This window comes from Catharus ustulatus, chromosome 4 (genome assembly GCF_009819885.2).
Source record: "Catharus ustulatus isolate bCatUst1 chromosome 4, bCatUst1.pri.v2, whole genome shotgun sequence".
Classification (NCBI taxonomy): domain Eukaryota; kingdom Metazoa; phylum Chordata; class Aves; order Passeriformes; family Turdidae; genus Catharus; species Catharus ustulatus.
The window spans coordinates 73,125,517-73,137,983 of record NC_046224.1 but is presented as its reverse complement, the minus strand read 5'-3'; the positions used below and the strand labels follow the sequence as shown (position 1 = coordinate 73,137,983).

The 12,467-nt window shown below is 40.6% G+C and overlaps 1 protein-coding gene across 1 annotated transcript in view; it reads left to right on the top strand.

Moving 5' to 3' along the window:
• The window catches only part of PIK3C2G (phosphatidylinositol-4-phosphate 3-kinase catalytic subunit type 2 gamma), a 172,038-nt gene extending 162,142 nt beyond the window's left edge, over positions 1-9,896 (top strand). Inside the window, exons 32-33 of the mRNA XM_042779210.1 lie at positions 4,735-4,860; positions 9,208-9,896. Coding sequence (XP_042635144.1) covers positions 4,735-4,860; positions 9,208-9,360 — 279 coding nt within the window. The 3' untranslated portion in view covers positions 9,361-9,896. The remainder of the gene's footprint in view (positions 1-4,734; positions 4,861-9,207) is intronic.
• The last annotated feature ends 2,571 nt before the right edge of the window (positions 9,897-12,467 follow it).

Genomic DNA, 12,467 nt, shown 5'->3' with positions numbered 1-12,467 from the left:
CTTTACAGCCTTACAGATTTTTATAGCTTGGATTTATTTGCAACCAAACACAGTAAAAGATTTAAGACAGTAATTTAAATTGGGAGTAACTTCTTCTGAAGGAAGTAAAAAGTCCTTTATTTTTGGGTTAATGAAGTGACTACAGAATTAAACACAAATAGAATTCAATTTAAAACTTTAGGCTTTTCCTGTTTGCTTGATCACAAATGTATTCAAGCTATAAAGGTTTTGTAGAGTCAAGTGCAAAATGGCTTTCCCAAGGTACCCTTTGATTTTCTGTCTGGCCTGGACTATGGACAGAAATCAGTGAGGTTTTTTTAATCCTTTATTAATAACAAAGAGGAGGTTTGTTAGATTTCACAACTACTCATGAGCCTGCTAGAAATCTTACTCTGTTTCTATAATGAACTCACCAGAGCAGGTACTCTTTGGTGCAAAGAGAGAAATTCCACCTGAATATGAGGAAGAGTTTATTTACTGTGTGGGTGAGCATACACTGAACAGATTGCCCAGAGAGGGTGTGGAGTATCCCTCACTGGAGATGTTCCAGAACCATCTGGATGCAATGCTGTTCCATGTGCTCTAGGATCACCCTGTTGGAACTGGGAGGTTGGACCAGTGACCGCTGTGGGCCCTTCCAGTCTGACCCCACCTGGGATTCTGTGGTTTTGGTCAGGGATTCCTCATGTTTGCCTAAATTTATAAATAAACCAGTGCTGTCTGAGTTAGAAGTGATCACTAAATGTGGTCCTGTAATATGACAGAAGTCATAATCCTCAGTAAGAAAAACATTTCTGATGTTTCCTCCATTTTTCCTTTATTCTCCATTCTCCTTTATTTCAGTGCTCTACTCAGAAAGGGAAAGGATTAGTTTCCCCAAAACTTGGGGGATTTTCACCTGCTATGTCAGCTGTCTTAATAAAACAGCTTCCTTCAAATTCCACCTACTTATGATTTAAAAAGAGATTTTTGTCATGTTAATCCCGGTCTTGGTTTTGCACTATTACAGTCCAGCTGCCACTATCACTCCTTGCTCCTGCTGGGAAGTATCTAGCAAAGAACAACTCTTTCCACTGCAAGTCTTTCCTCCAGAAATCCCATTGTTAAGCAGGCTCTTCACAAAAAAAAGAAGTTCAGCTCTTGTGCCAATGAAAAGAGAAACCAGCATGAACTCATCATACGAGCTCCCCACACCCTGCCCTTGTAAGCCTTGGGCTGGCTGGTTTATATCTGCTCTTAATCTGTGGTTTTGAATTATTAGTGCATGATGGCACAGTCTTTTTACCAGTTGGAGTCCTTCATTAGATGGATTGTGTCAAGTCAGGAGTCAGGGGAGGGCAGCTGAGAAGTGGAGCAAGTGTTCCTGTTGGAAGAGTGCTCAGCTGAAGCTCTTTTGATTGTTTGATGGCATAACAGTGCCACTGCAGATAGAGAACTGGGATAACAGTGGGATTTGGAGTGGCCTGTTTGCCTTTCCTCAGCAAGGGAAGAGGAAGGGGAGAAATGTGCTACCTGTAAAGTCGGGGAGAAAAAACCAACAATCAGAACTGTGATGTCTACTTGTAATTCAGGTGGCTGCACATCAAATTACCTCTAACAGTCTGACTGCTGATTGCTACTATTCATGAAAAGTGACTTTATTTTAGTTCTGAAATATCCCAGGGCAACAGCTCTCCCCTTGAATTTTCTTGTCTGAATTGCTAAAATGTTCTCTTTTTTAATTTTCTCCTTGACCCTCTCCTCCCACTCACCTCTTTCCACACGTATTTAGCTACATTCAAAAGGAGAGTGAGGAAAAATTTTCAGTCCACCTCATAGAGCCAAAACACCGCTGCAAAGTGCTTTCCTTAAATTTTGGGAGGAATCAGCTGACAGAGGAAGGTTGGTTGGCTGAAGGCAAGGTAACATGACAAAGAACAGCTCAAAGACATAGTGACAATTTTACCTGACTTCTTTTCAGTTACAGTAATTTCACGATTATAAGCTGTACCTTATTATAAGCCGCACGTTACAATACAGAGTGTGATAAAAGGTATCTATTCTATCACCATCTGTTGAGGGTGGGGGCAGTGATCCTTATCTCCATAGGAGATATTCTGCTAATGTGCCATCCATTGAAACCAGGCAGGGCATTGTTCTTTATCTTTTTACAACCCATCCTTCCTCCAGCCAGTCATTTTCTGCTAATGGCCATTGAGTCCCACTGTGTGACTGATAAAATTACTGCATCCCATTGGAAGTTGCTCCAGCCACAGGGAAGAGCCCAACATTTCTTACCAAGATAAAAACAGAGGTTTTGGGACACTAAGGGAGCCCCTTTCTCCACTGGACTCCAGAGGAAAACCGGATTTCTCCACATCAACACTGGACCTCCGGAGGGAAACTACCCCTTCTACAGGAGCACTGCTTCAACTGAGCCACATCTGTCACTGCAGGAGGATGCAGCCACCATTTAATGGGACTGCTACCAACACCCTGCCTGACGGGGTGTCAGGTTGTACTCTGACTTTGTCAGGGTTTGGAGTTTGTTTCTTTGTAGTACTGTATTTCTATTTTAATTGCCCTAGAAAAGAACTATTATTCCTAATTCCCATATTTTTGCCTGAAACCCCCTTGATTTCAAAATTATAATAATTTGGAGGGAGGAGGTTTACATTCTCCATTTCAAAGAGAAGCTCCTGCCTTTCTCAGCAGACACCTGTCCTCCAAACTAAAACAGCAACTTTTCATTCTTTGTCCATATATAAGCCGCACCTGGTTATAAGTCGCACTTCCAGGTTCAGACCAAAATTTTAGTCAAAATGGTGCAGCATATAATCATGAAATTACTGTAATCACATCCACTTCTGGACACCCAGGTCCTGTTAAACCATGTTTAATGTTAAACCTGAAACAACTAAAATCAGTTGACCTTTAAGTTACAGTGATGTTTACCTATTAATTGAGAAGAGCTTGATTACACTTAGGATCCTGGCTGTTTGGACTGGTACTTGAGGCTGCATTTCATTCTCCCTCCTGATTTTTAAGAGATGCTTTTACTTGTAATAAGAGATACTGTTACTTGTAATCCTCAACTGAAGTTTTAGTGCAGTTCTAGATCAACAGAAATGGGCTTTGAAGTGAACAGTGTAATTATAAATCCTGCATTAGCTATGTAACAACCTGTCCTAGGAAAATACCCTTTAGTTCCATTGCCCTTTAATGGCTCTCTTAGGTTGGCCATTGAATCCCATCTCTCTAAATCCCATGGGTATTTTAAATCAGATGTGCTTTGGGGGACTTAGCAATAGCAATATTAATCACTCCCGTAGTGCTGACAATATGTAATGGCTTGAGTAGGGCACCCTTTGATGCTGTGTGGTGTTAAGGATAGCAATAATTAGCTTAGCAGTTGACCACATCATTTGCCTTGAAGGATCATTTCAGACAACAAAAACCAGAGGTTTGTTGTGCAAGGACTGGTTGTTCACACACACCAGTTTTCCTTCCCAATCGAGAAGTTATTTATTGCTAGGAGACCACAGTTTCTTCTATCCCAGGGATGTGTTGTTGATAATGCTGTAGAAAGCCCCATATTTCCAGACACATACTGTGAATAATCAAAATCTGAGAAATTATTTCATTCTGAGCCAGGTGTAAAATTACAATAGGTGATATAAATGCAAGTGCCTGTATAATCCTCCTGCTTCATTGGTTCCAAATGTTTTAAGTTCTCTTCTTTTTGCCTGTGTTCATATTTGCATCCTGTCACTGTATTGCCTGGGAGCTGGCAGATAAACTTCCTCTCTAATATGCTGATTATATGATTAAAATTACTGATCTTTTGATATGCCCCATTTTGTCCTTTCTGATTGTAATACTGTGTAACCAAGACAAGGGTTTGTGCTTAATTATAAGCCAAGCATTAAGTGACACATGCTGGCAGGATGCCTTTTCCACAGTTTTTAATGTTTATGTTTCTTGTGTGTTCTTTCAAAGCCTCAAGACATGCAATGTGTTTTCTGAGTAGTTGTAATACTGCTTTAGGAATAACTTTACAGCTCCTCAGAAGTTATCAAGAAATTCTCCATCCACCAGCATTGGCTGATGACTGAGCCTAGCCTCGTTAATAGATTGTCTCTGATCTCAGTTGCTACCATATAAGATGGAATATCTGTAATATCATTCAGGAACCTGAACTGGAAAATTAAAGAGATTGCCGCTGGATGATGGGTGAGATTGGAAAGGCTGTTATAAGAATCCTGTTCTGCCCATATTGCTGCAGGAAATGCTCCTGACTCTTCTAGAGTAATGCGTTTTATGAAACACTCTTAGAAAAAATCAGTTCTCCCCAACATGAGCACTGATACTTAGGGGTTAAAATCAATAGGAGCTTACTGTCTAAAATCCAGTTTCTATGCCTTGCTCTGGAAAGTGGAAGGGCTGGACTTGGTATCAGATTAAGATGAGTTAGAGTAGATTGAGGCTTAAGGGTTTTTCCATCAGAATGTCAATATTCAAGATAGACAATTTTACCTTGTCTCTGTATTATTTAATTTTTATTTTCCTGATTGCATTTTAAGCTGAATTCTAATTATTCTTGTTATTCCATTAGCGCTCCAATTTAGCTCAGAGAATACTGAGAATATAACATGTTTTTGTGTCTGCTAAAAGCCCAGATTTCATTTGGTACTTTTTATTTGTTTTCTTTGCTAGAACATGGACATTCATATTTATGACCTTCTTGTTTTCCAGCACCTCCCAGATGGCTCTGCCCCAAGTGCACACGCCGAATTTTATCTTCTGCCAGACCCTTATGAGGTCAGTCGAAGGAAAACAAGAACAGCTCCAAAAGGCTCTGACCCTACTTACAATGAACTTGTGAGTACTGTTCACTTTATTCCAGCCTTGTTTCATGGAATCACAGAATGGGTCAGGCTGGGAAGGACCCACAGTGGTCATCAGGTCTCAGCTCCAGCAGGGCCTCCCAGAGCACATGGCACAGCTTTGTGTCCAGATGTTCTGGGATATCACCAGTGAGGGAGACACCACACCTTCTCTGGATGATCTGTTCCAGTGCTCAATCACTGCTCAGGGAAGTTCTTCCTCACATTCAGGTGAAACTTCCTGATCATCAGTTCCTCCTCTTCCCCCATTTCTGGGCCCTGCAGAGCAGAGCCTGGTACATCCCCTGACCTCTTCCTGCACACACTGACAGACATGGATGAGGCCCCCTCTCAGCTGTCTCTTTGCCAGGGTGAAAACGCCCAGCTCACTCAGCTTCTTCTCCTAAGAAACATGCTCCAGTCCCCCGCCATCTCCATAGCCCTTCACTGGACTCACCCCAGTGGTTCCCTGTTTTTCCTGAGCCCAAAACTGAACACAGCGCTCCAGATGTGCCTCACTAGGCACATCTTCAACCTGCTGTCGGTGCTTTTCCTGATGCACCCCTGGATCCCTTTTTGGCTATGAGGGCACACTGCTGACTCATGGACAGCCTGCTGTTCACCAAGACCCCCAGGTCCTTCTCTGCAGATCTGCTTCCCAGCAGGTGCAACTTGTTTTGTTTGCTTTGCCCACTCTTGAAATAAAACAATGCAGCATTTTTAGAGCTTTGCAATGAGGGTGACCAAAAAGAAGGAATGTATAATAAGCTGAACCACAAATGGGAACAACTGTCTGCTTTGCATCTTTCTCAGAAGTGAAGCAGTGTATTTTATGTCCCTCTCTTCAAGAAAGCAGTTGGATTTTTCACAGTGCTCTGTCTTACCCATAACCACAGTTACATGTTAGCCAAATGAGACCAAGCATCATTGCACCATAACCCAGCAGTTCTGAATGCTGATATGCACAATAGTATGAACAGTATTAATTTAATGGATGCTGTTATTCAAATTAACATTTGAAAATTCGTTGTCACTGTTCTAAATGATAATATAAGAATAAATAGCCAGGTTCTTTTCATATTAAAATGCCATCAGTACACAGCTATATATGATTATTTCACACACCACTGAAGTGCTCATGCCTCTGGGGTGAAAGGAAACATTTGTATGGAAAAACATTTATGGCAGAATGGGAAGTGGTATAAACTGTGTTCGTTTGTAAGGGCAGATGAGATTAAAACAGTAGGTGGGATTGGAGATTAAAATTACTGAATGTAACAAATCTCCTAAAGATCTCAAAGTGATTTTCAAATGCTCTTTCAGCAGTCTATAAAGTAGAAGGCATGAAAAATATTACCACTCCACCCTGTTTCATAGTTAAGATATGATGAAGCTTAGGTTAGTCAGCAGAGTCTGGGTGCTTATCTCTTAGTTTCTCAATCCTGGAGTTCTAACATTTCTCTTTTCCTACATCTGTTAATTACAAAAGTTGTCTGCTTATACTGATGACTTCCAGCGTTCTGTAAGAAGTCTCCCTGAGTAGTATTGCTGCTCACAGCTGAGACAAATTTCCCTCCCTACAGTACTGTAGGAGCTAAGCTTTATTTTTTTGTTCTTTCCTTCTTTTTTTGCCATCAGAGTGGAATGAATCTAAATAATCTGTCTACAGAAATTCCTTTACATTTGAAAAGGAACATAATAGGGTTATATCATGACGCTAGTTGTAAGGTATCCAAAATGGACAACAGATAAGAGCCAGCCAGCAGCACTGGAAAACAATTACCTCTCAAATTGTTCTTAGACCCCTTTGAATGCAAGAAAATCCGAACTCCTGTCTGCACTTAGTCACTAGTCACTGGGAGGAGATTTAATTGTGGTTCACGAGTATTCCACTGCCAGTAAAAGAAATTCTGTGAAGACTTTAATGTCCTTAATCAAAATAGAGAGCCTTCTTCCCAGATGCTCAATCTTTTTCACTGGCAAGTGCTAAACACAGTGGGGACATATGGTTCCATTGAACTTGGCCATTTCCAACCTGATGCCTGTGCTTTAGCAGCTCTGCTCCTCCATATGTGATGTCATTCTGGATGCATTTTTTGTCCAAGGCTGGTAGACTGAGGTAGCAGCTGCCCCGGGGGAAAAAAAACTACTAAAAATATAAGTCAGCTGTCTCGTAAGTTAGTTACTGTCCAAAATACTGTGTACAGAAATGTAGTAGCCTTTTTTATGAGTTCATAAGTTTTTATTAAAGCCAAATGGCTGGAAGGAAGCTGTATATATTAATTTCCTTCTTTGTTCCAGACTGAGAAAAATCTGAAATGTGCTTCTCTTGGATATTTTTTATTTTAGTTTTTGTACTTCTATTGCTTATGACTGCCTACAGCAAATTATCAACCTTGCAAAACTGCTTTTTGTGTTTGATTTTTATTTGTGTGTGAGACTGAAGATGAGAAAGTCCAGGAGGGCTGACAATAAAATGAGATACAGCACATGTTTTGGAGTTGCTTTTAGCAAACAAATCCTTCTTTTCTCTTGTGCCTGTATTTGGATTTTGGAATTTGTGGCATTCACAGTAGTTAACGTTGTATTGTGTTAAGAAGTGGTCGTAGAGAAGAAGAGGAAAAAAATGGAATACAAAGAGAAGATGAAGGCAGAGCAGCCCCAGCCAGTTGGATGGAAAGGGAGGAGGGAAACTGCACCAGGAGCCACGGCCACTCCCTCCAGCACCATGCATCAAAACTACCTTGGATTAATTACCAAATCTAGGAACTGTGCCATGGCTACCTGAGGAGAAGCAACTGTCCCTCATTTGTGATTAAAATGTCATTAGACTCCTGTAGGTCAACAGTGTTTCTCTTTTTGGAGCCAGGAATAGTTGAATTCCAGCCCAAACTGTCCCACTGATTTGCTGCATGGCCATGTATAACTCACCTCCATCACATCTATCTATGTAAAAGGCAGGCAAATATTCTCACTGCACAGTCATTTCACGATTTAACTGTTTCCGAATTCTGGCAGGTGGCATTTGTTTTATCCACATCCTAATTCAGCCTTCTCCAGACCTCTCTCCTGTCCCTACATCCTGATGTTAATGTATGCCTTACTCCAGCTGAATTTGCAGCATCATTTTAGAAACAGTTCGCTGGGATCATTTGAAAACCACCCACCCTGCACTGCAAAGGTCTGTCATTGCTCAAAGATTAAAGTCACTTTTTGGCCAAAGATTGAAAGATTTTCATTACCCCGGTTCAATTTCTTAGCATTTACAGCTGATTTGTGTAGTTTTTGGTCATTTAAAGCAACAGCTGGTACCTTTAATATACTGACAAAGAAACAAGGCAACTTTCTTGGGTAACATTAGCATCACCAGTGGCAGATCACAGATTTTTTCCTAAATTGTTTTATTCTTACTGTGCCTGTCCTTGCCTTTCAGATTGTCTCCATCTGGGAGGGAAAGGTGAGGCAGTTCCCCATTTTCCTGAAGTGAGACAATGTCACCGCATTTGCTTTTTAAACAGCATAGAGACATTAAAATTTAAAGTGTTTTTTCACTGCTACCAAAATAGCAAAAACAGCTGTAGAAATCTGAGATTAAATGAACTTCTTTTAAGCAAGCTTACCTTTCCACCTGCACTATCTGAGAACATTCCTTCCCATTTTATCAGCCCACATGCAGCTCATTCAGCAGTTTTTGATTCATGCAAACACTGAAGCATGGAAATCTGTTCTGAGTGCAGTTTATACTTGTTAGGCTATTGCTCCAGATTATTTGTGTGGGTTTTTTTTAAATTCAGAAAATACAAAATTATATTTCATACTTAATCCCTGTGTGTTGTCACAGTATTAAGCTATTTTAAATCTATAGGCATTAGTGATGTTTTAAGAGATGCTATACTACTGTCTCATTTATTTTAAGAAGTATCAACAGCACTTTTGTACTATCAGAAACATTTAAATTTCTTAACTTACATTTTCTAAACTGGGTCCAATCTTTTCCTGTTTTCACAGGGAAAATTATGAATATGATTTTTTTTTTCTCTCAAGCATTGTTCAAGATAGGTTTCAAACTTATTTAAAAATGGTAATTAGATCTCATGAGCCTAAGCTCGTGATTGTAAGGTAGAATCTCTTTTCATAAACTAGATAAGGTCAAATGTATTTCTGAGGTAAATTCACTAAGTTGTGAATTTGGTTAATAGCTTACTATTCTGGATGGAAGTTTGAAGCAATTATCACAAAGTTGGATTAATCATCATCCTGAATGCTGCAGTGAAGTGCTTTGCCTGTCAAATAGATTAACAAACTTGTATGTTTTTTTCTGTTTCGCTACATATTATTTCAGATTGTCTATGACAGAGTCACAGATCTCCAAGGCCGTGTACTGAAGCTTGTTGTGAAAAGCAAAGGAGCATTCGTAGGAGCTGTAAACATCCAACTGAGCAGTATCCAGTTAAATGAAGAAAAGTGGTACCCACTGGGAAACAGTATAATTTAAATGTTCTCCAAGATGATTCAATTATCTGCCCACTAATATTTCTTTATCCCATTTCCCACGGTACATTTTGTCTCAGTTGCCCTTGAGAATAGGCAGTCATCTGCTGAGCACATATCCTAACATTCCTAACCATAAGGCTATTTATTGTCTTACAAGTGCTCCCATCTTCCTGCCATGCATTCCTGACAGTGTGAGTTTAAGGAATCACGCACTAAGGACTTGTAGCAACATGCAGGAAGTTCTTATGACAGCAATGAAGGGGTTGGTTTTGTTAATATTAAATAGTACTGTAAAAATACTGAATTCTGTACACATCAGTGTGTTTGGCCTCATTCTTTGCCATTAATTCCACTAACTGTGTAAAACAAAGCTGATAATGGTGTAATTTATCATCACTGCATGTGATGGGTTCACTAGAAACCATGGGATGGTTCACTGCCAATATATTTCAGATGTCCAGCAAATTTCACATTAAATCTTACCGAAGCAATACTCTGCTTTTTAAAGAATTTTCAAAGTTTTGATATAATGTAACATTTAATCCAGGGTATTAATTTGTTAATAATAAATGTCTTTTTTTTTTTTTATTCTGATATCTGAGGCAAATATAACTGGTCATTTGTGTGAAGAAAGGAGGGAAAAGCTAATGTTTATGAATAAAGAGATTATATTGAATGTGAGCTTTCAGTGGGAGATTTAGTTAAGATTATGATACCACAGAGATTTGTTCAGCAGTCTTCCCACATTGCGCTCCTGTGCTGCATAAGAGGTTCAAGTCAAAGCATGCATTGAATAGACCTCAGGGCTATAAAATATACGTTTCCATATTAAATTATGAACATGAGGGGTTCCTTTAAGTTCACAGTTGCTAACTATGGACTCTGTTTTTCTCTAGTTAGAGGAATCACTTAAGCACATCTTTAAGCATTTGGCATGTGAGCCGCCACAATGAACTGTCCATTATTGCAGCCTCTTGCCCACACCCACTGACTATGTAAATAAACCTCTCCAGGACCAGGTGCACAAGTTTAAGGCACAGGAGATGTGTTGATTTGTGATCTAGTCTGCTGTAAATTTTAAGTGACTATATACTATACAGATCTGACATTTGTTCTACCAGTGGAAAAGTGGTCAACAGAGGGGTAGTACAGTAATTTCATGAATACAAGCCGCACGGACTATAAGCCGCATCTCTGGGTGTTGGCAAACATTTCGTTCTTCATCCATAAATAAGCCGCATCTGAGTATAAGCCGCTCTGTCGCTCACAGCGAGGACCCGTGTGCAACAAAGTTACCAATTAGTAACAGAACCGCGGCAGGGTGGGGTTTACTGGCTCGGCTCAGGCTGTGCAGGCTCGGCCCGCTAGGGGCTGCCGACGGGGCCAGGTGGCCCAGCCCAGCGCTGCCGCTCGGCGGGGCCGCTCGGCGGGGCCGCTCGGGGCCAGCCGCCGCCTCTGGGCTCGCTTACCCTGGCCCGGCGCTGCCCTGTGGTGGCAGGCAGGGATGGAGCCCCCTGCCGCCTCCCCAAGCCACGGCGATGGCGGCACGGGCCCCCCCCCCCCCCCATCTCTCCCCCAGGCTGCCACAGAGGAGGGAAGGAGAGAGCTCTCCCGCCTCTCTCCCCGCCCCCCGTGCTGCCTGCAGGGAGCCAGGCTCCACCCGCGGCACAACAGAGTAACAATTTGTAACAATCACAAAATGCCCGCTTTTACTGGTAGGTGCTCAGCTCGGCACCCTGGCTGGCACTTCTGGGGTTGTAAATGTCAGAAAATTATTCACATATTAGCCACTCCTGAGTATAAGCCGCATTTCCGGTGTGGGAGCAAAATTTTAGTCAAAATGGTGCGGCTTGTATTCGTGAAATTACTGTAATCCCAGAAGAGAAGATAATTGCCTCTTCTCCCAAATGGCATTCACATCCATCTTCAGAATATAAAGCTATATAAAGTTCCTGAAGTGGGACTTGGAGTGTTAGTTAGGAAACTAAATAAGCTGGGGTTTTTCTCAGCATCAAACCAATGGACTTGACCAGGTTTCATCTGAAAATACTTTCCCCAATCAAAGTGGTGTACTATGCTCTGAATATTAATATGATTAGTGTATTCAGAGCTGTAAGAAGCTGGAAAATATTTACCACATGCAAGGGGTATTGGCTGGCACACAGAATATCATCACCACAAAAATCAGGACACCGACAGGACACCGAACATTTTATGCTATAGGCTCTCCTGGGAAATGAATCAAGTGCCTTGTCATTCAAGCACAGAAAACACACTGACAGCAGCTTACAAAGTTATTAAATTACCTGACCTCACAGTTCAATATTGATTTTAGATTCCTCTTAGTCTACTTTCTCCATTTTCTTATTAAAACTATAATGCAATTTTCTAACAGCGTTATTTCCTATGACATTTTCTAACCCTATTTACCACGTGTCCTGATTTTCCATCTTAGAGCAACATTAAATAAAACAGTATTAGAATAGCAATACACAAAAAGAGCATTAGAATGTATTCTCAGAACTGTCTGCAAACTTAAGCAATATTGTTTGAGATTAAAGAAACTTGTCAATATAACATCCATTTAAAAAAAAAAATCATATTTGAGTAACAAATCTGCCATTAGTTGTGTAACTGCAGTCTTGTGGAAGATCAACAATACTTCAGTTCTGAAAGGAAGATGGGAAAATTGCCTTATGGGCAAGATCCTCTCTGATAGCTCTGTTAGGCGAGAAGTCCTCATAAGTCTTCACACACATTATCAACCCTTGCTTTTTCCAAAATTCTCTAGTTCTCCTCTGAGTACTATGTTTCCTACTGAACTCCCAGTAGGATGCATCCTGAGGTCCCTGCTCCTATGAGGAACATGGTTCTTTACAAATCAGTTTGTGAATTTTTTATGTTGCTTTAGCAGCAGGAGGATCAAGACTAAACTAAGGAAAGGTACCAATACTAGCATATTATTTTTTATTATTTTAAGAACTACTACTTTTTCTCAAAACTATTTTTTCAGGTAAGAAAATGACAGTGGGCACTAAGGAGGAATAGCTCAATCATAGCCCACTGTTTACAATTTTAAAGGGAACATTGTATGTACAGTTTTTCCTG